Source organism: Emydura macquarii, unplaced genomic scaffold (assembly GCF_026122565.2).
Source record: "Emydura macquarii macquarii isolate MOO-44397 ecotype Brisbane River unplaced genomic scaffold, CSIRO-AGI_Emac_v2 contig_2924, whole genome shotgun sequence".
NCBI classification, from domain to species: domain Eukaryota; kingdom Metazoa; phylum Chordata; order Testudines; family Chelidae; genus Emydura; species Emydura macquarii.
Window position 1 is genome coordinate 5,675,540 of NW_027133061.1, and position 24,887 is coordinate 5,700,426.

General features: G+C 55.4%; 1 protein-coding gene across 2 annotated transcripts; it reads right to left on the reverse strand.

Annotated features, from left to right (window-relative positions):
• Positions 1 to 7,812: 7,812 nt before the first annotated feature.
• On the reverse strand, positions 7,813 to 23,996 carry FCER1G (Fc epsilon receptor Ig). Of its 2 annotated transcripts, XM_067569525.1 has the most exons (5): positions 23,838 to 23,996; positions 13,666 to 13,757; positions 12,720 to 12,767; positions 11,648 to 11,671; positions 7,814 to 10,616 (listed from the first exon to the last, which is right to left on the reverse strand). In XM_067569525.1, exons 1-5 carry the CDS (start codon positions 23,890 to 23,892, stop codon positions 10,560 to 10,562), a joined length of 276 nt encoding a protein of 91 aa, XP_067425626.1. In that variant the 5' UTR covers positions 23,893 to 23,996; the 3' UTR covers positions 7,814 to 10,559. The 2 variants fall into 2 exon arrangements, with proteins under 2 accessions (XP_067425625.1, XP_067425626.1); XM_067569524.1 differs by lacking the exon at positions 23,838 to 23,996 and having other exon boundaries at positions 7,813 to 10,616; positions 13,666 to 15,817.
• Between the last annotated feature and the right edge of the window lie 891 nt (positions 23,997 to 24,887).

Genomic DNA, 24,887 nt, shown 5'->3' on the forward strand with positions numbered 1-24,887 from the left:
TGTGCTGCTCCAAGCTTTCAGATGCATTTATTAAAAGACAGCGCAAGGTTTTCTTACATCTGATGCTCTTTGCAAATGGGCGCATCCATGTGGATGGTTTAGTGATCTAAACCCCGAGATTCCCTGGAATTGCAAATTCACAGTCTGACCCCGAGTCAGCTTAGCCTGTCCTAGTTCTTTCTGCCGTGCATGGACATGACAGTTCCCCTGGCTCTTTGGTGGAAGAGGAGCAGTGCTAGCCCTTCTGCCTTTGGGGAAACTTTCCCTTCCCACTGATTTGCAGCATGCTGTGTTCCTCTTGGCTGACACCCTCCACCCCAGAGGTGACTGCATGTCTGGGGTGCTATAAGAATGTGGCCTGCAAAGATCTTTGGAACAAAAGGGATTCTAGAAATGGCCTGGTGCATTATTACTAGGAGTACCTTCGCCTGGAAGGAGAACAGGTAGGAGTGTATTAATTTTATAGTGCAGTAGCTCCCAGAGATCCCATCGGGAACAGGGCCCCATTGCGGTAAATGCTGTAAAGCCACATATGAAGACATATCCCTGTCCCGAAGAGTTTACAGTGTAAGACGGCAAGGATAGAGAGAGACAGTAAAACACAAACATTGCAGCTGCTTATAAACTTCCATTTGACAATGTTAGTATTAATTCTGGCAGCTCTTCATGGACGAGACCACTGCCTATGTCGTAGGAAAGCTCAGGGCCCTCCTAAATAATGACTTGAGTGCGTAGTTCTTTGAGGCAGTTTATTTCGAATGGCTCAGAGAAGTGTCGGTCACCCTAAGGCTCCCGAGGACTTCTGCCTTACAGACTCACATCACTAAATTTTATACAGTATTTAGACAAAGAAACAAAGAAAAAGATGACGTAATCGGTACTTTTCCATTAGCTCAACCTTTTTCTACGTTAAGATATACTAAGAAATTCCTCCATACTGCCAATTAATTAACCAGGGCCTCTGGTTACTGTAACAATTATCTATTAGAGCTAGCTAGCTAGCAAGCAATGTCCCGTTATCTGCTGACAGCTGCAAAACCCTGCATCATCTGCAAAATGTACATGTTTCCAGGCTAAGAAAGCTACTAAAAATCCAAGATGGAATCTTTAGCATACAAGATGGAGTCTTAAAAGCTTAATACAAAGTAGAATATATAACTTGATATGAAAGTAGAACACAAAATGGAGTACATACAAACGTTTCCTTTCACACCTATGATGACCAGTTATGCTCATTATTTCCTTGAGCTCCCCCGTCTGTCTCTCAGTTTGCACTGCCCTCTTGTCTCATAACCCCACCCCATGCAGACAAGCTCTCAGACTGGAAGATCTTTGGAGCAGGGACTGTCTCTTTGTTCTGTGTTTGTACAGGGCCTAGCGCAATAGGGTCTTGCTCCATGACTAGAGCTGCTATACGCTACCACAATCCACAAGACTACCGCTATTATTATTATTATTATTATTATTATAGGAGTAAATAAGTGCCAGCTCCCCTCCGGTGTCACTCTACTCAGCCACCTTTCCCTGGCTGATATTTTTACATGTTGTGGAAGCGGGTGTTTTGAGGAGGGTTTTAAAGGAGACATCAGTGAGTTTCCACATTAGTTCACAGAGCGTGATCCAGGCATACGGGGCATCTCAAAAGAAGGTGTGGAGACACCTGTGAAAATAACTGGGAAGCAGATGGATGAGGCTGGCATCACTGGCAAAGCAGAGGAGGCAAGAGATACTGCAAAAAGAGACACAAGTGAACGCATAGTTCTGCAGAGGGCCTTGTAGACAAGGACAAGATGCTTGAATTTTGACTACAATGAAACATGTGGCATCAGTGGAAAGATTTGGGGGGTGGGGGTCAGATCAGAAAGCATGGGAGGCGATCAGAGCAGCTGTGTTTTGAATGAACTGAGGTGAGGCAGTGTGGGTACCAGGGAGAGGAGGCGGTGGTAGCAATCAAACCGGGTTATGGTGCAGGGCTGGATGGAGGGTTGGGCTGTCTGAAAGAACAGGAGAAATATTAGAAATGTTCTGCAGGGAGAAGCAACAAGATTTGGACCCACTGAGGTGGATGGGGCAAGAGAGAGGGAGGAGATGGAGGCAGGAAGGGGCTCTCTCAGCAACGACAGGCTGGGAGAGATTCAGAGGACTGGAGAGGAAATAGCAGAAGTTGAGTTGTGGCCATGTTAAGTTGAAGCCGATAGCAAGACTTCCTGGAAGTGATGTCAGAGTCAGCATGGCGGGAGGGAGACGGGGAAAGTTCGAGCTGTGATTCAGCGGCGTACGGGAGTTAGAGGAAATCATGTGAGAAGATCAGCACAGGCAGAGAAAGGGCCAAGAGGAAGAAGAGCTAAGAACAGACTCAGCGCCCTGTGCCAGTCTCTCAGAGGGGGTCAGAAGGAGGTACACCCACTCACCGAATGAGACACGGACGCATCAGTCCGAGTGGCAGGGGAATCGGGAGAGCAAAGAGGCAGGGAGGATTGGGGAGGGGAGAGTAAAAATTCCAGAAACAGGGTGTCCTAGAGGGTGTCCAAAGCAGCCCCACAGGCCCAGAGGTTTGCCCAGGAGCGGCTGTTCTCATAGACGATAAGGTCAGAAGGGACCATTATGATCATCTAGTCGGACCTCCCGCACAACGCAGGGCAGAGCACCTCACCCACCCACCCACTCCTGTGATAGACCCTTAGCCTATGACCGAGTTATTGTAGTCCTCAAATCCTGGTTTAAAGAGTCAAGGTACAGAGAATCCACCAGCAAGTGCCCCGTGCTGCAGAGAAAGGCGAAAAACCGCCAGGGCCTCTGCCAATCTGCCCAGGGGGAAAATTCCTTCCCGACCCCACATATGGCAATCAGTTAAACCCAGAGCATGTGGGCAAGACTCGCCAGCCAGACACCCGGAAAGAATTCTCAGTAGTAACTCAGAACACCCCCCATCTAACACCCCATCCCAGGCCATGGGCATATCTACCACTAGTAGTAGCTGGGGACTTGGGGGTGAGCCATCCCCATGGAGTGCAGGGGGTGGAAGGCAGCCTGGGGGACGGGAGGCGGAGGCGCAGGAGAGGAGCCCCAGGGGCAGTTGTGCGTGGGGTGTTCAGTGTTTAATGGTGAAGCGAAGGGCAATAGAGCAGTAACAGTGGGGCTGGAGGGTAGGATGAGGAGACCGAAGCCCGCACATCCTTGTGAGGGAAGCAGTCCAAAAGGCAGCAATGGATTCGGGAGGGGGAGGGTAAGGGAGGCTAGTAGCTGGGAGGGGCTGACAGATATCGGTAAGAACCGCGAGCAGGGAGCCAGGACTCCTAGGGTCTGTGCCTGGCTCTGCCGTTGGCGCGGCAGCGGGTTGTCACTTCTCTGTGTCTCACGTCCGGGGGCCGATGCGCCAAACCGCAACAGCCAGAGTTAAGCTCTGGACACCTCTCCCACCCCCAGGCCAGGAAGGTCTCGGACTTTCCCACGCCGGCCTGGGGGGGCCGAGGAGCCCCATAGTCCTGTACCCCAGGGTGCAGCCACCGAGCCAGGCTCAGCGCAGCCCTGGTGGGTAGGACCAGACCGGAGCTGGTGTGAACGGAGCACAAGGGGCTGCAGTGTAAATCCTTTGTAAGCTTCCTCCGTTCTCTAAAATATGCCGCCATGGCCCTTTTCACGCGGACCCTGACTCTGTGGAGGAGAGTGATCGCAGCTAGCGCCATGCAGAGCCTCACAGATCAACTCCGACATTCATGAATCTCCTCCCAACACCCCAGGGGCAGGCTAGCAGCCTCCTGTCACTGCCCTGCCTTTCTTACGGTATGTCTACACTTAAAATGCTACAGCACCGCTGCACTGCTTCAGTGCAGGCACTTCCTGCGCCGATGGGAGGGGATCTCCCGTCAGCACAGGTAATCCGCTTCCCTGAGAGGACCGAACAGAGTTGACAGAAGAGTTCTTCCGTCCATCCAGCGCCGTCTTCTCCGGGGGAAGTGGGGAGCGTGAGGTCAGTGTGGCTACATTTCACAGGGGGTGTGAATTTCACACCCCCAAAAGATATAGCTATACTCGTGTAGACCAGGGCTTTGGAAAGTGCTGCTGAAAGCCTCTGCTCTCGTGCCTCTCCCGGACCTGGGCTAGCGAGATTAAAGCTGGAGCTGCCATGCCCCAGCCACAGCCCCAGACTGGCAGTGCTTTGGGTCGAGAGAGCGTCTCCCTGTGTGCGTGTGCAGCGTCTAGCACCATGGGCTCCCGGGCTGGGCTGGCGCCTGCAGGCACACCGGGACTAGAAGGAGTAAATAATACCTCTCTTCTCTATTCCTTTCCCTGGTTCTCCAGAACCTTGCAACAAACTTGGGGGGGAGGGAAGCGAGTTTGCCATGGTCACTTCTGCTGAAATCCTGCTCCCCTCTCTACAGCATCTCCAGACCCCAGTTCTCCAGAGCCCAGCAAGCGCAGAAAGCAGCTTCCCACCTCCTCAGACACACGGAGAAGGGTGAGCGCATCCGCCCATCCTCATGCCACCCTTCACATGGAGAAGCACTGCGAGTTTGCCCTCTATCCTTTCAGCCCCGCTGTGGATCCATCTGGCTCTCCCCACGTGCCCTTGGCCGCTCTCTGCTCCGCAGCCTGTTCCCTCGGTTTGTCTAGCCCCCTCTAGCTCGTCACCATGGCACCACTAGTAGCACAAGACACTTCGACAGAGCTGCACCCTCTGGCTCACTTAACTCTCCATCTGATTTCCAGCCCGGGAGGAAACCCGCTCTGCTCCCGAGCCTCTTCATTCCTCTCCCTCTCTGCTATTACCCATGAGGTTTGTGCTATTTGAAGGCCTGGCCCGACAGCTCTCACTCAGCTGAAGGGTCTCACTGCCAGATGGCAACACACACCTCGGCGAGGGCTGGCCACTGGGGGAAGGGCCGTTGAGTTCCAGCCCCAAAGTTGACCTGACTTGTCTAATTGTGTGAAAGGACAAACTCAGCAGAGGAAACCCCACAGCATGGGAAGTGACTCAGTTCCCATCACCCCCTACCTCTCCCCTCTTCCTTCCTCCCCTCCCTCTCTTCCTGTCACTCTGATTAAGGCCCATATGGTGGTGGCGGAAAGAATAGGACCTGCCTGTGCAGAAGACTGATGATTTGGGAACGCTCCGTCTGACCCGATCAGCCCCAGATCAGAGGCACTCAAGCTGCGCCGCGGATCCACCCGCCCCAGTCCCCTGCAGTTCACCTCACAGTAATGCCAACCCCAGCCTTCAAAGATCACCAGTCAGGCTTAAAAAAAGCAAAATGCTGAGATCTGAAAAAAGAAGAAATGTTGTGTGGCAAAGCCCCCCCTCAGTCTTGCAGAGAACGGCCGTCTCCTCTGGCAGGACGGGCCTGAGGTCGACCTGCCCCACCCTGGACAAGAGCTTTGCTTTTCTCCTCAGGACTTCTCCATTAGCATGCTCAGGGTGGGACTTGGTTTGGGCAGGTGAACTGGTCAATCTGTACCACCCAGACCCTGGGGAAGTACCTTTCTCTGGCCCCTTCCGTGGGGCTGTAGCTGTGGTGGTGTCACCCTGGGGGTTAGAGCCGTATCAGCCCTTCCCCACCAAGCTGGTACCAGGTTTTTCCTTTGCTGCTCCCCATCTGGGGAGAAGCACTCACCTAAATTGGGGACAGCCCTCCTCCTGCTGCTGCCATGAGTCTTCTAGCAGCTTCCCCCAGGTGGAGTTTCAGTAGGCCTGGAATAGCTTTTAATTGGGCCCAGGTGCCTCTAATTGCCCTGCAGTAACCTTGCCCCTGCCTGCAGGGAAAGGGGCCTTTAACCTTCTAGGGCTCGCGTACCTGCGCTGGATCGGGGGTTTCTGCCACTGAGTCCGACCCAAGTCTCTGCTGCTGCCGGCGGAACCCACTAATCAACATGTCTAGCAAAAGGGCAAAGACAAAGACCGCCAAGAAGCGCCCTCAGCGCGCAGCCTCCAGTGTGTTTGCAATGTTCGATCAGTCACAGCTTCAAGAATTCAAAGAGGCCTTCAACATGACTGAGCAAAACAGAGATGGCTTCCCTGACGAAGAAGACTTGCATGATACGCTCACTTCCCTTGGAAAGAATCCCACTGGTGCATACTTAGGTGCCATGATGAATGAGGCTCCAGGCCCCATTAATTTCACTCTGTTTCTTACAATGTTTGGTGAGAAGTTCAGTGGCACAGCTCTGGAAGATATAATCAGAAATGCTTTTGCTTGTTTTGATGAAGAGGCCACAGGGTTCATTTAAGATTACCTGAGAGAGTTGCTGACAGCAGTGGGAGACAGGTTTACAGATGAAGAAGTAGATGAGCTATACAGAGAGGCACCAGCTGACAAAAAGGGAATTTCAATACTCTTTTGTAGCCATCTGGCCTGACTTTACCACAGCTGGGACTGTCTTATTTGCCTTCTGCTTTTCTAGCTGGTCGGGTGCACGCCGGTCACATATTCAAGCTTTTCTCCACAAACACGAGAGCCGGAGACTTCCTTTTTTTAAAAAACGAAAGCTGAGATTCTCATGAGTCTGGGAGCTGGTGCTTTAAATGAAATATCCCACAGGACTGGTGATGAAAGGGGAGAGCTGGGAACACTGGAGTCATTTGGGCCAGTGGGTAAAAAGGCCAGAACGATACCGGTAAAAGCAACGCGCTGCATGTGTGTGATCTGTCAGATCCGGCCGAGGAAACGGAGGCTGATACAGTTCAAGATAGTGATGCACAAAAGCCAGGAAATTCAAAGTTATGGTTCTCACAGCAACCCTAATCTGACATCACTAGCATTCTGGTTTGCTGTGCATGGTGTGAACTTCGATGCCTTCGCACACATATAACGTGGCAGAACTAGACTGTTATGAGAATCCTAACTTTGAATCTTCGTTTGTACCTTACCACGCTGCCCCTACTCCCGTGGAATGAGCAGTGGTTTTCGCTCTAATCCCTCCAAAGCGCTAGGCCAGCACCTGAGACTTTAGAAGGATTGTTATAACATTTGTAGAACTGGCTCTGGGGGGGAAATCAGCTATGCAGTTACCATGGCTACAGAAAATAGTTCAGCATTTCATGGAAAGCAGAGGTTGGCAACCTTAACAAAGGGCCGTGCCCAATCTCCCCCACCGCCCCTCTCCCAGGGCCAGCGGCTGTGTCTGCGGCGGGGGCAGGTCTGGAGCCCCGTTCCGGCGCAGTGTCCCAGTGCCGCAGGTTGCAGACCCCTGTAGTATAGTGTGATTCAGCGACTGCCTGGAAACTGAGGCTTTAAATTATGGGGTGACCCACAGACCCAGAAGGCTGCCCCTGATCTGACTGTGGCTGAGACCGTGCAGAACTCATGATCTTTAGGAACATTTTCCCTCAGAGTCAACTTCCATTTTGAAAGTTTTCTTCCCAGGGAAAAGGGCTGGCAATTGACTCTTGCTTGTAATATTATAGCTGAGATGGGTCTTAACACTGCAAGGATAATAAAAAGTGAAGGTTTGCCTGAATACCAGCACTGGACACCAGTATCCACAGGGTTACTCTTGCAAAAAATGCCACAGTAATGCTGCCAACCATGGCTGTCCAGGACCTTTGCTCTGGGTCTCAACTGAAAGTCTGCGCCTTGCCCTCTAACGTGCTGGGATATTGACACAGACGGTTCCCTTGAATCAACGCCACCATCTCCCCCAGCGCAGTTCTACAGAACACCACGCTCGAGTATCCTCACTCAATCTCCAACACCACTTCTTGCACTGTCTAGGTGTTATTTGGAGGCAAATCACCCACAGACGAACCCAGTCATAGCCTGCTTAACTGATAATCTCTAACAAGTTGGCCACACAAGGTCAGCTGGCTACTGAGACAGACAAACAGACACAAAGAGATCTCAGGCAATTCACAGCAAGTAGGTTAAATAAAGGGGCGCATACTCACCATATCCTGTATACAAGTTTTAATGAGAGAAAAAATACACGCAGGAGTGCAGTACAATACATTCAAGATATTAAGGAAAAGTCTTCATTTCTGCAGCACTATATATATTCAGATATGACTAACGCTGGCTGGAACATTTTAGAATAAACTCTTTTCATCCAAATATGCTGTTTAGTCACAGCTGAAACATTTCACTGAGAGGTATTGATTCTGAAGAAATTTTTGAGTGGAAGCTTTCTGGGGCCCAGGGTGGACTATCCGGTCAGCGAGCGAGAGAACGGATTTGAAAACCTGAGCTTCCCGAGTAGAAGAAAGATATTTTGACCCAATTCTGTTGTGCAAAAAAATCCTCGGAAACATTTTGTTTTCATTCCAATGCAGAACAAAAACAAATTTCAAAGTTGTCTTGAAAGGGAATTGTTGTTCTCCCGCCAGCTTTAGCTATGACCTATTCTGCTTTCTTAATTCCTACAGACGTAGCATTTCATCCTAATGCAACAGTGGATTTTTGCCATAAACATTCCAAGGATGGCTTTTAGCACATTGTCTCCAACTGCAAGCATCTGATTGGCTTTGCAATGTCACGTGACATAATGCCGCCGCTTAAAGCTTTTTTAAAAATACATTTTTGTAAAAATTCAACTAAATAAAAAAAAGGGTCTCAATTCTTGAAGGGTTACATGGGCAGAAAGAGGCGTGCATGCTCCTAGAATGGTAAGCTGCTCTGCACACTGCTACACTTTGTCTTAGGGTTAGTAGAAATTGACGTGCACCTTCTCCTGGTGATTCTGGAGCCCGTTGCTTGCCCAGTGGAGAAAGGCACTCAGGAGGCAATACACAGAACAAAATCGGGGCCATGTATGTCAGTAAGCACTGGAAAGGGAGCAGCCTTCAACTCTAAACACAAAAGCTTTTATCGGCTGGCTCAGGAACTCAGATGATGATTTGCTTCGGTCATCATATGCTCAGTTAAGCGCTAACAGCATGCTCAAATCCCTGTGTTTCTCCTAATTGTGACACCAGCTTATGTTGCTCTTATGAAAAGATCCCCACTGATGCCCAGCTGCAGTTGCATCTTTTGGCAGGGTTGCCGTGTGCCCATCCCCCAGGCTTAGGCGGGGCCCCAAAATGACATTGCACTGGAAAAGCTAAGCTTTTAAAAGGGTTCCTCTTCCACTTTCGTGCTAAATTCTGAGGCCGGGCTGTCTGTCTTTCTTTTGCAAGAATTGATGGGATTATTTATATCTAACCCAGCGCTTTCCTGTGCCTGTCACCGGGCCTTAGCTGTCTGTGACAACACCAACTCTTTCAGGGAAAACGCCAGACCTTGACCTTGGGAAGTAAATGCAGAGTTTTCAAATATAAAGCCCTGATTTTCAGAATTCCATGTACCAAAATGGCCAGTCCATAAGTAGCAGAGACTGCGTGTGTGGACACTGCCGGGGACTGCAGGCACAACTACAGTAAATGCAGATGCCAATCAAGCATCCAAATATGCACGGGCAGTTCTGAAAATCTGGGCCTACATTTGTAAATAAGTGCCCTGCGAATTCAGGGCTGTGAACTGCTGAAGGACCGCCCAGGAGGTGGGAGTTCTCTGTCTAGTCGTGGACCAGAGGCAGTGCAGGTACCAGCAGGTGACGTATGTTCATTCTGGTCCACGGGGAACTGGACTGACACCTACCAGCCCCATCAGGGTATTTATTCCCCATGAGATGGCAATGATCCGGGCACCGCCAGCCTGGTGAAAGCTAACTGTAGCATCTCAGTCTGGCCCGGTTCCGTTACATCTCCAAGGAAAGGCTGTGGTGCTCTCCTCACCTCAAATGAGGCCTGGGCAAAGGGTGACAATGGAGCCTGGCAAACGTCTTTCCTCTGAGACTGGACTGAGCCTCCCTTTCACCCCACCCACAGCGAGATTTTTTTAGACCACCTACAGGAAATGTTATACCCGCTTCTTCGTTGCTGGCCAACCAGCAGCCTCCACGGAGGGGGCAGTACTAGCTAGCCCAGGGAAATAGCGGCCATGTGCCCGACAGTTCTACCGCCACCATCTCTCCTGAATGGAGCAGGAAGCCAGCATGGCATTAAGTCTCTGTCTGTGGAAGCACAGACGCTAGGGGGAGGGTCACCTCCGTGCACCAAGGCAAAACAATCAAAGCAACTGAAACACGCTGCCAAAGCCATGGTGTAGCCAGTGACTTGCGAGCACAGAGAAGGGAATATTCCAAGACACCATCATTAGATTTGTCCAGAGGTTTCCAAGAGATGCACGGAGGGAGGGACGGGGGGGTAGCTGTTTACATTATAGTTCTTGGCTGGGGAGGGTAGCCAAGCTGCTTTGCTGCTGGAGGGAACCCCACCTTCCTCACGCTGGAGGCACCGGGGAAAGAATATCTGCTGGTCGTCAGCACGGGAAACGCAAGAGAGGTGGGATAGGAAAGGCTGAGCCGGCCTCTGCAGAGTCTCTGAGCAATGTACAGCTAGGGACGGATGTCTTCCATGTAGACCAGCAGGGGTGCAAACTCCCGCCTCCCCCCATCATTTAAGAAAGTGGGGGCAACAGGGGACCACTGGTTTCAACAAAGTTTCGTTGCTGGGGCTGAAGAGGGGCACATATAAATCACCCTCGGGACACCGGCTCCCCCTTCAACCTCCTGGGGTTATTGCTGGACTCCTAATTGGGCTTGTGCTGAAGGGTTTCATACGTCTCCTGGTTGTGAGCGCTGAGGCCCTGGAAGAGAGAGGAGGTGACAGAGGTGGGGGTGAGGAATAGGATTAGGGACGCACGAAGCCATTACAGTGAACTGAGCCTGGGGCCGGGGTGGGGAGTGAAATCTGTGGGAGAGATGGAGCCGGTAGCTGAGGGCTCCAAATCTGACTCCAGAACCGGGGTGGGGGGGGGTTTCCCTCCAGTCTAGAGGTGGAAAAGCCTGGCCAGGTCTGGTATAATCCATCCCCTCCCCGCAGTCCAGGAGCGTCCCCTGCTTTCTGCCCCCAGTGTTCAACCTCAGCCGCCAGTCCCCCAGCAAAGCGGGCTCCGCTCTAGGTAGAACGTCAGCAGTGGGGGCAGCAGTGCTTCCCGCCAGGTCTCAAAAGACATTAATGCCCATCTGAACCGGGTGCCCAGAGCAGGGACTGCCCGGTGACACTGCCTGGAAAAACCTCTTGTTCGTTATTAAATAGCCACCTAGAAAAGGGCTCTGGGGTATAGGCAAAAAAGCAGCAGAGTCTGAGCTGCACAGCGGACGTTTACACTGCGGGACCCTTCCAAAAATAACCAAAAAGCAGAGTTTTCATGCTAGTGAGAGGTACCAGATTGGCATCTCTGGCTTGAGTTGTCTGCTCATCCCCTCGGATAGCAGCAGCATCTCCCTCTAGCAATGCCCCAGCCCTGAAGGGGACCCCTCTGGGCACTATCAGGAAGCTCAGTCCTTGGTCTTTGTGCTGAGACCACCAATGGGGGGGCCAGTTAGTGCCACTGGTGGTTTAGTGATGTGGGCACCTGTCTAATAGGAAACAGACTGAAAACTTTCCTTGCCATGGATGTTACCACAGTCATCAGATGGAGATGAGTTTCAGGCAGACTCTGATGTTCTTATCTAATACAATCTACTGATTGATTGATTGATTGATTGATTCAAAATACAACTGTGCCATGTAGCCCCCGTGTCAGTTGCATCTTGGCAGCTGATGAAAGGGACCAAGGCCCAGGCAGATTATTCCATGCTGGAGCAAAGAGGGTGGGGACGTTTGGGTACTTACTGTGTAAATCCCTTCTCCTTTCTCCTGCACAAAGAGAAAGAGAAAGAGAGATGAGGCAGGAGGAACAAGAAGCAAAACAAGATAAACAGCCGCTTCCTCCCCACCACACTCTCCTGCGTTGTGACACAGACTGGAGCCTTGGGGCCAGTCCACACGATCCAACCCCAGCCTTCACCCAACTCCTAAACTCAGCCCAAAGCCGGGACTCTGGGAAGATTGAAAAACAAATGAACTTTCTTTCTATGCAGCTGCCTCTGCACTTTGTGGTTTTGGTTGGATGCAGAAGTGGACATTCTGAACTATCCTGGGCCTCCAGTTTTTTTGTTTCATCCTATTCCACCCCTTTCCTCCCCTCCCCCCTTATCATTCTCCTCCTGTCTTGTTTTTTTCACCTTCAAACAGCAGGGGAAAAGCGCCAGCCATTTGAATCCTGGGAGTAGGGGCATAAGCCCACTGAAGACAATCAGTTCCACCCCCCCTCAAATGAAGGAGGGGCTACGAAGTGAAGCGGGACAGCGAATGGAAAACCAGGAATGGGAGTGAAGGGCAAAGATGCAAAAGGAGGGAACAGGATAATCTCAGGTGAGCTCGAACGGAGCAGGGACGCTCCCCGAGACACGCAGCACCATACGTCAGGCACAGACCGCAGAGGACTTTGCAATGGTCGGTCGGTGATATTAGTCTCATTTTAGAGACAGGGAAACTGACTTGCCTGAGGTCAAAATGCAAATGAAAGGTAGAGCTGGGACTAGGATCTGGGTCCCTTGACTGCTTCCCACTGCCTCACACGTTACAGCATAAGGCCACAAACATCGGCACAGAACAAGCTCATCCTCAGTGTGCCCACAGAAAGCAAAACCCCACAGCAAAGCCCCTAACCCCCTGACCCGCCTGCTCCCAATGAAACCCAGCAGGAGAGCTGTGCCGGGGCAGCAGGACCAAGGCAGCACCGCAGAGCTGGACACTGAGACGTGGACGAAAACCACAGACCCAGTGGATGATTTTAGTTGTCTGCCTACTACACCCACAACAATGGCAAGGGAGTAACTGACAGGAAGGAGAAAGGACGTACGTCATAGGCCACACTGGGGGTAGGTGCTGCTGCTCTTCGAACCTGGAGCTGAAAACGGAAATGAAAAACATTAATGCAAGAAAAAAATAATGCCCAGCCTGCACGGCATTATAGAGCAGGCTTGGTGCTGCACTAAACTGGACTAGCTACGCCTGGCTGTCTATGCACCACATGCTGTTATATCTCTCAGCACTGGTCCTGGTCCTGGTCCTGGGTGAGTTTACACTCAGGCGGCTACTCCAGCAGCTGCCGGGCTAGTCCTGGCTACACAGCTGTTGTCACGCACTAGTGCGTCTGTCGACCCGAGCACTCGGCCGCGGGGCAAGTGTACCTATGGCAGAACCTGGAATTGACTCCAGGCCCCGCACCGCCTAGGGCACTAATTCTTGGGCCACCCTTCCTTCCTTCTGGAGGGGAGGGCAGGGCAGAGGCTCCCCTGTGCCAGCTGGGTATTGCTGGAGCGTCTCATCCTCCAGTCACTCCCCCGTGCCAGAAGCTGGCGGGAGGGAGGCGCAGGAGTCAGCAGTGCCGGCTGGGAACTGGGCTAACCCCAGCAGAGAGGCCATGGGCCGGCCCGTGGCAGCGGGAGCAGAGCAGCACTGAGAATGGGCCTTTCTTGTCTCTTATATTGCATGTTTTCCAAAAGGTCAATTTGCTGCTATTAAACACAAGAGTCCAGTCGTGCTGGCTGATGCTAGATGGGCTGCACCAGCTTCTCCTAGACCCCCGGCTCTGCTAACGCACCTCGGTCGGGGTCTGCAGCTCCCCAGTGCTGCTCTGCTGATGCTCCCCACGCTGTGCCCAGCAGAGGCCCTTGTCCCCATGGCCTTTTCTGCCCACCAGGAGCTGAAGCCTGGCGCATTAACCCTCTCCTCCCCCAGCAGCTGCCCCTCCCCCCGTCCCGTCAGGGGTCACCTAAAGAGAGGCGAGAACAGCCCCAACTCACCTTCAGGCGGCAGTAGAGGACGGTGAGGATGATACCGTAGGTGAAGAGGATGGCGTCCAGGACGTAGCACAGCTCAGGCTCCGCCAGCGCCTCTGCAGAGCGGAGAGGGGGGGTCGTTAGCTTTATCGTGGGGGGGCCGAGGGAATGTATCGTCCCGCTGCTGCGAGGAGGGGGAGGCTGCACCGCCATCGTCCCGCCAAGCCCAGCAGGCGCAGGCCTCCCAGGGCGTGGAATGAGTCACAGCAATCCGGGTGTTTGCAGGAGAGCGGAGCAGCCGCCTGACTAGGAGTGGCAGGCTGGAGCGTCAGGGTGGGCCTGAGCCGATGCATCCAAGCAGGGCTTTCCTGTACTCCAGCCCCACCACACATGCAGACCCTCCAGATGGGAAAGGTCTCTCCGGGCAGCTAGCCCCTTCTACCTCCCACCAGTGGTCATTGTAGCCCATGCTTCATTTGGCCAGCCCAGTTCTGCGTGTCCCAAGGGATGGGGCTTCCACCGCTTCCCCTGGGGAGGCTCTTCTCCCCCAGCTGATACACCCTTTCCTGACATTCCCCCTGAACGGCTCAGGCCTCAGTTTCCTCATGCTCCCCCTCCAGGTACCCTTCAGAACAAGTCCCGCCCTCCAACGCCTGCAGACAAGGATCTGTCATGCCCTCCCAGCCCCACTCCAGGACGCCCTGAGCAAAGCTAGACATTTTCAGCCCCTTCCGTCTCTTTCCACAAGCCTGTTCTTCCAGCCCCTGAGGAACTGTTGCTTATTTCCTCCAGTGGGTCTGCATCTTTCTGGCACTGAGGTGCCCACGCCACATTCTAGATATGAGCACATCAGAACTGGACAGACAGACGGACAGACAGACAGATAGACAGATAGACAGACAGATAGATAGACAAAACACCTGCTCTGTGATGCAGTGCCTTTGCTGATGTAGCTCATTATAGCCTTGTGTGCATCCTTGCAAACCCACACCTGTCACTCCTGGTTCTCGTTACCATGCCACTCTGAGCCCCCCACTTAAACCAGACTGGACAAAATGGCCCTCGGGAAACCATCCCACGCTGGCTCTGGTGGAAGGACTGGATAATCTAATGGGCCTCTGTGGACTTACAGCCGTTTGACCAAAGTCATATCCCTGCAGCCAAAGGAGAGGGACAAGTTTGTGGCTAATGAAATTCCCCCACTGGCCAGTGACAGACCTGGCATCCCTCTGGACCACTTTAGGCCCTATCAATACCACGGCTGAAGTCCTGGCCCTCTTGAAGTCAGTGAGATCTTGGCCATTGTCTTCAATGGAGCCAGGTGTTTATGACTCAACCAACCAGAGAGTGACTCAAAGCCTGTTGTGGGTCCATCGTGCTGCTGGGCGGAACCTGGCGTCTCTGCCTCTGTTATTAGAGATGGCGAGAGAGTTTGGCTCTGGGCTAACAAGTCTGGAGTTGTTTTAAAGTGACCCTGTGAAGGGCAACAGATTCCAAATCTGGCCCTCCACTTTCTCGAAAAATACATGTTTATTTTTCACAGTTTCCTCCTAGCAGAGTCCAAGAGCATCACTGGGTTTGAACAGAGACGGGACAACACTATAGCCAACAGGGACGTTCTAGTTATACTGACTAAAAAAAGAACAATCAGATCTCATGCTTCCGGACATTGTGCTTCACGGGTCAGGAAGGAAGCGGGCTTTCTCCTTCCTCTGACAGATCAGGCTCTGTCCTCTGCTGGAGGCAGAATTGGGGGTTGGATGGACAGGTGCTTTGAGACACTGTTTCCAGCCCTCTGTTCCTAACAGCAATGATATCATTACCCTCTGCCCGCCTAGCGACAAACCCTCTAGTGCTGTGAGATTTCCGGCTGTCTCACCCTCTGCCCAGGACGCTGGATTCCCTGTGCTCTGGATGTGGTGTGCACCCGACACAAGGCGCTCGGAGGCGTGGGAAGCACACACCTCATGACACAAAGAGCTTGGGATTTTGTCCTGTTCCCTTTCAGAGGATAGACATGAGTCGGGGGCAGAGCCCTGGGGTGCAGTGGGGAATGCAGCATGTGGGAAGCTGACCGAGCTCGGGGCAGTAACAACCAATTTCAGTGTTTTGGCCCCTTAGGCCCAAAGGCCTCTGGTCGCCTTCAGAGAAGATACATTACAAATAAACCACCGCGGAAGGGCCCATGAGACATAGTCCTGTAGCCCTGCTGTCATTCGTGACTGCGGAACCGCACACCAGGGCACTGAGACTTCACTGATGAGACAGCTGCTTACCGGTCAGTCTCCCTCCCCCAGCTCACACAGCTTCCCCTGCAGTACTTCCTGTGTGTGTGTGTGTCTCTGTGCGTGTGTTTCTGTGTGTGTGTGTCCATGAACTCTGCTCCTCCCTTCTATGCTGCCCGGGAGTCCAGCTCCCGCCTGAGGGAGACACCGTCTTGGAGCAGGCAGAGGGCTCTCTGAGCCCTAGAGAACCTGCGGGCCCCGTTGACTGGCATGGGGCCAGTAAGCTGGGCGGTTGTTTCGTTTTCTCCACTTGGTGCTGCAGCCCATGCTCACACCACACACCACCAGCAGGCAAGGTGCGGACAGAGCTACCTGCAGCCTCCTGGCTGACCAGCCCGTGCAGTGGCGATGGGAGCAGCAGGGGAAAGCGAAGCCGGCGCGAGGAGGAACAGGGCTCTGCAGAAAGTGCCAGCCCCTGACAAATCAGCCTGGGTGGATGGACGGGAACTCTGTGCTGACATCTCCCAGGGCACATCTGCACTGCAGAAAACTGGTGCCCAGAGCTCGGGGGAGCTCACTCAGGTTTCGTTAGCATGACCAGCTAGCGAGTGTGAAAAATCGGGACAGGGGCAGGAGGTCATAGGCACCTATATGAGAAAAAGTCCCGAATATTGGGACTGTCCCTATAAAATTGGGACATCTGGTCAGCCCAGGTTCCAGCAGCAGTGAGGGCACGGCAGCTCAGGTCAGCAGCTCGGGTTCAACCCCAGATCCCCTGTAGGCTCTTCTCAGAGCTGCTAACGAGTTGTCGGGTGTAACCCAGGTTAGCGAACCCAAGTTAAGGACGCACCTTTTCTGCAATGTAGATAAGCCCCATGCTCACTGCGGGGCTGAGAGAGGAGCTGTCTGCAGACCAGAGCACGCCTGGGTTTCAGGTAAAAAGGGTCAGTGTCCTGGGTATCTGCGTTGCTCCATGGCCCCCAATACCTCTCCCTGATTGTGAGACGCTAGCACATGGTCACATCAGAACATCAGCCGATGTCCCAGTGTGAGTGTTGAGGGAAGGGAAGACATTAGAGTACAGGATGCAACATAGTCTAGTAGTTGGAGGGTGACTGGGAGTCGGGAAATCTGGATCAGGCACCTAGAGCAGTTGCTCTGAGATCTGAGAGCTGAATGTTGCCATCAGCCCTTTGCCTGGGCATAGCAAACAAACACATCAGTGACACCGCCCGGGACCCGTTAGGTATGTCAGGATTATTATCCTTGTTCTGCGGCTTGGAGGGGAAAGTGATGGCCCCAAGGTCATTACCCAACCAGCTGAGAGCAGAACAGAACCCAGGGGTCCTGATCCCAGGCCACTGATGCAGCTCACAGTGGCTTTGCAGGCTGGCAGCAGGGATTCCTGGGGGCAGTTGGCTGTTATTTTGGCATGTGTAGAGAGGTAGGGGGTTGGCAGAGACCCATTGAACAATGCTGGTCACGCAGGGCTCCCTGGTGAAATCAGCCTGGGCTTCCCGGAGAAAAGACACGCGGAGAAGAGAAGGAATGGGAGAGGTGACAGCTTACGGGGGCACAGGACGGCTCCGTACAGTCAGGGCAGAGAGACTCTCTACCTCCTTCTCTGTGTGCTGGGAGATGGGGACTCCAAGAGCACCTCATATCTGGCCACAACCACCCGAGTCCCAACCCAATGGCTCTGGCTGCATCCCCCCAAGTGGCGGTGGAGGGGGGCCCGCACTGTACCAGCGCTCAGCTCCACGCACTGGCTGCCACTGGAATCACAGGTTCAGTTCAAGTCTTGGAAGCCCTAAAGGGGCACAAGCGTGGTCACGCTGGGCCTGTCCACGCCTCAGCAGGCTCGTCCTTCTAGCCGGGGCATTCTGGCTCACAGAGCTGGGGCCCAGCTCCAGGGAAGGAATGTGGTGCGGGAAGAGCCTCTGGTTACAGCGCTTACACAGAGCCCCACTCTCCCCCCTTCCCCAGGGCACAGCAACACCCAGCTGTTCAGATGAGTGTGGTGTGAGGTGCCCGGCACGGCCCCGCCACTGTGAAACGAGCCACACAGAAAGGAAGGATCCCGCCGCCCCGCAACTCAGCTGTGACCTTGTTCTCGTGAGAGGAGTAGCCCCTCACCGCTGTCCCCCAAAGCCATCCCAGGAGAGTTCTCATGCAGCGCAAGCCAGAAATGGAAACCACTTCTGTGGTAGAAGCATGTCTCAAGCACTTTAGCCAACTGGCTACAGCGTCATTAAACCTCAAGCAAGCAGCAGTCGTGGGTGTTGGCCGTGTGATCGCACCTGTGATCACAACAGGCCTGGGCGACAAGCAATGTCTCAGCCCTCCAACCCTCTGCCTTTCCCGGGGGAGGCAGGCAGGCAGTGCCACTGTCAGGGCTGCGTGCTCCGGGGGCTGATACAGGACTGAAGCAGCCTTCCGCAGCGCTGGTGCTGCAGGAAATTCCGGGGCCCCCGTCTCTTCCCCACAGCCAGAGCAGAGCCCAGCCAGGAGCATGCACAAATCAATGAGCCACAAGCACGGGGGCTTGACGCTGCGGTGAAGGCAGCTAGTCTTAGTGGTTAATTAGCTCCTGCACCGGAGCACCACCATTCGCTTGGGACTCCTCATAAAGCAGCTCTAACTCATACAGGTCTCCCTTTGCCTGTCTCTAGCATCTGCAGCCTGCAGGGCTCAAAGCACAGTTACAAACATTCGGTCTATCTGTCCCTTCCACCCCTCCGGCTAATCTAGCTATCCCCAGCCCTCCATCTAGCAAGCTGTCACCGCACACACGCCTTTATCTAACCTAACTCTCTCTCCATCAGCACCGATCCCAGCCCCCCAGCTCCACTCATTTCTATCACCCGCCCCGCCCCGCCCCACACACCACTGTGGTATGGCCCGGCTGCCCCTCTGTCATGACGGGGGGGTGGGCAGGCCACATTTGAGCACATGGCATTGTGCCCTGGCATATGGGGTCCCAGCGCCATTCAGGGAACTTCCCGAGCCTGCCGCCGCAGGGAGCTGTCGGGGTGTCGCTGTCAGAGGCCACCTCACAGTGCATGGCTGGGAAACGCTTAAGAAATCAGCCGGCTCTTCCTCCCGGCCACATGGCCACGAGCGGCTCTGGGGCTGCTACCGGGGCCCTGCACAAAGGGACCTCTCCCAAGATGGGGGAGGGAGGTTCTCACCCAGAATGGGCACCGATGCAGAGGAGTCTGCAGTCCAAAGGGCCGTCAATAGATCAGCTAAGGGACGAGGGCACCTTCCAAAACGTTACCCGGTGTCTTTGCATCTCCCCCCATGCAGGATCCTGAACCACGGCTTGAATGCGCGTGCGTGTGAGCGTGCACACACGTGTGTGCTGCTGACTGATACGTGCTCGGCTGGCAGGTATCGATCTATCTATATAGCCCACGTTACCTATAGGTGTTATCCACTCTGTACCGAAGCACCTAAGAGTAACAGACTGGCAGCTATAGCGTTTAAATTGGCCCATGCTTTTTATACACCCCTGCTCACTTACGCCGCGTGCCCCATCGCCTCTTGCATTCACCGAAGTAAGGTTTGGCGTCGGTCAACAAGGCAACCGTCGCCCAGGACGACCGAGAGCTTTGCCACAGCAACAGGCCTGCACAGGAAGGTCCCAAGGGAAGAGGCCAAGGCGTGATTGTTCTCCCCTCGTACAGACCGTGGAGGGGCCTTCAGACACGGGGGTACCGGGAACGCACGTGTCCAGAACAAAGCCCGGGGGGGGGGGGTCTCCATGGGACGAGAACAAGGGAGAAAGCCGATTGGGTAAAGCTGGTTTCAGATGACGCACTCAAGACCAGTCACCAGGGGATGGGTCCACAGCTTCCGCACCCCTAGGCACAGCATCTTCCGTGCCTCTCGCCCCCGCCTACAGTGGACCTTCGTGTTTTCCACGCAGGGGGAGAGAGGTGGGGACAGAGGAGAGAGGGACTGGCCGGGCCAGCTCTGCAGGGAGGGGGTGTGAGGGGAGGGGCTGGAGCAACCGGCTCAGCCAGCTCCAGGCAGGGGGATATGGTCACCCCTGGGTTCCAGCTTCCCACCTGGCGGCGGAGGGCGGGGCTTCGGGGGGAGAGGAGGAGCAGGGGGCGGGGCCAGAGTTCCATCACTTGTGCGAGGTTCCCAAATTGGCCGGGGCCCCTGGGCACAGGCCCCGTTGGCCCATGCGGGAATCTGCCCCTGGAACACCGGCACCCCTTGGCACGTGCCTGCTCTGCCTAACTGGAAATCCAGCCCTGCCTATTCCTGGTGAAGAGGTAGCGTATAAAAAGATGGTTTTAGGGGGTTAAATTTGGGGAGCCCCCTTCTATGTACGGGGAATGTGACAATCCTGCTTGAGACTGCTTCCCAGAGATTGCGAGCGGCGTGAACCTTTATCCAGTCCTATGGTGTTAGTGGCTTATAGCAAAACCCCTGCCTGGCATTGCTTACTTGGTCTCCTGCACACATTTACTAGCAAGCCAAAGTGTGGTCAAGCAACTGCCTATACAATTTGTTAACAGTGCGTGTGCGCACAGAGGTGTGTGCGTATGCATGCACACCAGTATGTGCATATCTGTGCATCTTTGCACACAGGCGTGTGTGTGTGTGTGTGTGTGCATGTAGGTATGTGTGTTTGTGGGCATGTGCGTATGTGCATGCATGTACACAACTACGTATGTGTCCGTGTGCACAGCGGTGTACCTACATGTGTGCATGCAGGTATTTGGGTGCATGCATGCAGGCGCATATGGGGAGGCATGTATATATGCATGCAAGTAAGTGTGTGTGGACGTGTGCACATAGGTACATGTGCATATATGGGTGTGGGCATGTGTGCACACAGGTAAGTGTGTGCATTCAGGTATGTGCGTGTGAGTGTGTGCACACAGGTATGTGTGGAGGGGAAAGCGTGTGCACAGGTGTACGTGTGCATGCCTGCACACACTTGCGTGAGTGTGTGTGCATGTGTGCACATGCTTGTGTATGAAATCATCACTGCATAACCCCTGTGCTTTGCCCAGACAGTGACCACTCCGGAGCACACATGGCTACTTTCTAATGCACCCGAACCAGCCTCACGCATGCTGTCTTTGCCGTCAGAGCTCTCCCTCGCGCCTCCCTCGCTCTGTTTCTCGACTCTCCACCCGGTCAGGTTTGTCACAAGTATCACACAGCAGTCGGTAAATACAGGCACTCAGCACAGGCCATGCACGACAAAGGGTGGGGGGGGAGGAAGGGGGTCAGCCTGCACATCGGCCAAACCTAGAACAGGTGCTTGGCAGAAATCGCACGCACGGGAAAGCCCAGAAGCTCAGCTCCAGCACTCTGCCCGTAAAGCAGGGGCAGAGACAGGCTGCAGCGGTGTCCGCCTCATCCCACGTACAGGGGGGTTTTCCCCAGTTTGCCACCTAATTTCCAAATGATTAAGGAAAGGGGGGGGTGTTTAGTGGTTGGAACGTGAGACGAGCCATCAGGGGACGTAGATTCTATTTCTGGCTCTGACATGCTGTGGGCTGAGTCACATCCCTTCTTTGTGCCTCAGTTTCCCCAGCTGTAAACGAGTGCTACTAATACAGGCCCCCCCCTTCGCTGGGGGTGCAGTTCGTTAGTGTGTCGAAGGTGCTCAGAGCCCTGCAGGCAGGAGGTGCCCCCAAAGGGCGCAGGGTGGGGATGCTACACAGCTCCTTCCTTTGGGTATTAAACAAGATCTTTGCTAGGAGCCCCTTAATCCCTGCCAGCCGGACCGGAAGGGATGGCAGCAGAATTCCCTCTGCCCCCTGCCTGAGGGCTGTGCCAGCAGCAGGCGCGGCGGTGTGATCAGGGCACCACCGGGCCCCTCTCCCCACACGGAAGTGCAGCACCCTGGCATGGAGAGGGCACCTTGCGCCCTGAAGGGTTCTGATGGGGGACTCAGAGGAAGGTGTCGGACCAGTGCTGCCCGGTGCTATCCCTGGGGTGCCGGGTGCGGGACCCTCCCGCAGGGGCTGTAACGGCGTAAGTTAGCCCTTTAGCAATCGCTTTCAAAGCCCTTCCTGGCCATCTCTGGCTGGCTGAGCCACCTCCCTCCTGGGCCGCTGGGCTTCCTGGCCTAGGCAGGGGAACCGGCGGGAGGAGACGTGAGCTGAAAACCAGGCGTCCTGGCTTTACAGGCCACGATCGACCCACTGGAGCCCAGCTCTGCTGGTCCGTGAGGGCCTTTTCTCCCCCAGTCCGCCGCGAAGGCAGGGCTGAGACCCCCCCTGACTGTTCTCATTCATCCCTCCTGCCAGCCCGTATCCGCAGATCCACACTGGGGTATGTCCTGGCGGACAGGACACAGCCGTGGGTGGCGAGCACAGGGCTGGCTCAGCAGCTTCCTGCCATGGGAGGCAAGCCCCTGAATTTGGAGGCTGACCCAACCCAGCCTCCAGGGGACACGGCCTGCACCTGGAAACCAGACGAGTTTCCCCTGGGCGGGGATGTTGGCCTGGGGCCCCTTAAAATCAGCACCAGCCCTGCTGGCCTCGAGGCCCATCTGTGCTGCCCCCCCCCCCCCCCCAGCCGGGGGCTCCGTGGAGCTCCACAGGCTGAAATGCACGTTGGGCTCTGTAGGGCAGGCTGGTGGGGAGATGGGCCCCACAGCCCCCCCCGTTTCCCACGGTTCAGCTTGAGCCTGTCCCCGGGGTTTTCTGTCTGTCCCAGCCAAACTGCCCTCATGGGATGCTACCACGCACGCTCTCCCGCTCTCAGAGGCTCTCATTGTAATTAGCAAGAATTAACAATGTCTCCGGCCACTCACAACCCCCTTCTCCAAAGTTAGCCGCTGAAACGGACCCAGCAGGGCCAGCTTGCACCCGGCTTGCCAGGCGATGCTTTACCACTCCCCCAATTTGTGCGTCATCTGCAAACTCTGCCAGTGAGGATGGTACGTGTTCTGCCAGGTCCCTGCTCACTGTGTAACTAACGTAGGGACAAGACCTGCTCCCCGCGGGACCTCGCTAGAAACGCAGCCGCTCAGTGACCACTCCCCACGTACAGTTACAGTCTGAGACTTCTCCGCTAGCCCGCTTTCAAGCCATCCGGCGTGGGCCGTGGTGAGTTCATATCGCTCGGGTTTTTTAATGGAGTATCAGCTGTGTAAGGCTGTTCCATCTACCCCGCTACCGTTATCAACCACGCGAGAAAAGACAGCACCTTCGTGTGACAGGCTCTGCTTTCCATACAGCCGAGCGCCCAAGCCTTGGTCTGACGCCCCATCCCCTGCTGTGTTTGGATCCACTGGAACGTAACTCACGCTAGCAGCTGCTGGCATGGACCACAGCTGAGCATGGAGCTCCCGTTGATGAGCCAAGTGAAACCATCGGGGTGTCGCTAGGGGTGGGGACGGAGGGTCAGTCGCTCGCTCGTTTGGGTGCGACTGGCTCCCGCATGCCATTGGCCCCAGGCGGGCTGCCTTGCTCCAGCCCCAACCCTTGGCGCTGCGGGAGGCGGGGGCAGCACAAAGCCAGAGGCCGAGCCGCCCCCCCACACACTGCCCCTTCGTTAAAGCTCAAGCCAAAGCACACCCCTGTCCTGTGCCGCCGGCGTGATGGCCCTGCAGGGGCCGTGTCCACCTCAGGGCCATCCCCTGGCTCTGCCAGACCAGAGATGCCCGGCCTGCCAGCCGAACCCGCCCTCTGCCCCCTTCCCAGGCCCCGAAAAGCCCCCAAGGGGCTTAGTCGCCAACTCCGTCAGAACGAACGCTGGGCCGCCAGGGGCGTCCGGCCCAGTGCTGGCCCCTCCAGAGGGAAAAGCAGCCCCCCCCCTCCCACCTCAGAGCCTCACGCCCCTGGGGACACAGCGGCTTGCAGGGACCGTTCAGAACCAGCCCTCGAAAGGCTGCCCCGGTGCAGGGAGAAGCAAGCCCAAGCCCCACCCTACGGCCTGCCCCGCCGAGACGGGCCGGAGCCCTGGAGCCGCCAGCAACGGCCCCGTCCCTACCTGTGCCTTGAGCCTGGAGGAGCAGCAGCAGGGCGGCCACGAGCCACATCTTCATCCTGGCCGGCGGGGGGTGGGGCAAGCCAAGGAGCTGGCGCACGAGTCCGTTGGCTCCCTGGCCGGGGCTGGGATGGCCAAGGCAGCAGCGACTGCTCCGCTGAGACGCCCTGGCCGCTCTGAGCTGGGGCTGGACACCGCGCTTGACTCAGCAAGACGCCCCACGACCACAGAGCAACGCCTTCCTGCGCTCACCGCTCGCTCCTTAACTCTTCGTGCAGCCGGCGCCGGGCGCAGTTCCCTTTTCTCCAGGCGCTGGTTGCGTTAGGGAACTAGACGGGCCCAGGCCCCTTCCCGGAAAGGGCTGGGGCGGCAGCCCCATTGGTAATGGCCTGAGCACTGGTGGAGCCATGGAGCCACGGGCTGGGCGATGCTCAGGGGCCCTTTGGGGCTGGCTAGTGCTTGGGTGGGTAGCCAGGGGCTAGTGCCTCAGGCTGGTGTGAATCCAAGTCTCCAGGAGGCAGAGCCCTCGCCAGCCCCCCGGCCGTGGGCCCAGGCTCCGACTCGGGTCCGTCCAGGCTCAAAGGGAGATCACCCCATTCCTAATCCCCGCATGGCCCGTCGCCAAGCCCAGGCAGGTCCCTGGCTTCCATCCCAGCACCACCCTCGGCCAGCGTCGTCCTGTCGCTCCCGTGTCGTTGCCCTAGATAACAGTGCCCTGCGCTCTGCCCCCTTCTCCCGCCCCGCTGGGGGGCTGCTGCTGTTTGGCTCTGCTCCCTTTCACACCGGGGTCCTGGCGAGTACTGCCCTTCCCATGGGGCCAGGCCCGGCCCACGGCTCCATCCCGGCTGCCCCTGGCTCCAGACTCAGCGCCCAGCCCGAGTCCTTCCTAACCTAGGCCTCAAAGGGACCTGCCCCTGCCCTAGTGCCCTGCCTGGCAGGTACTGACCTGGCAGGGGCCGGTTCTCTGCTAATCAGGACCAGGCTGGGCCCAGAACTATCTGGGCTGCCTCAGTGCCCTTTGCCAAGCCCCATGTCCAGCCCGTGCCCTCTCTC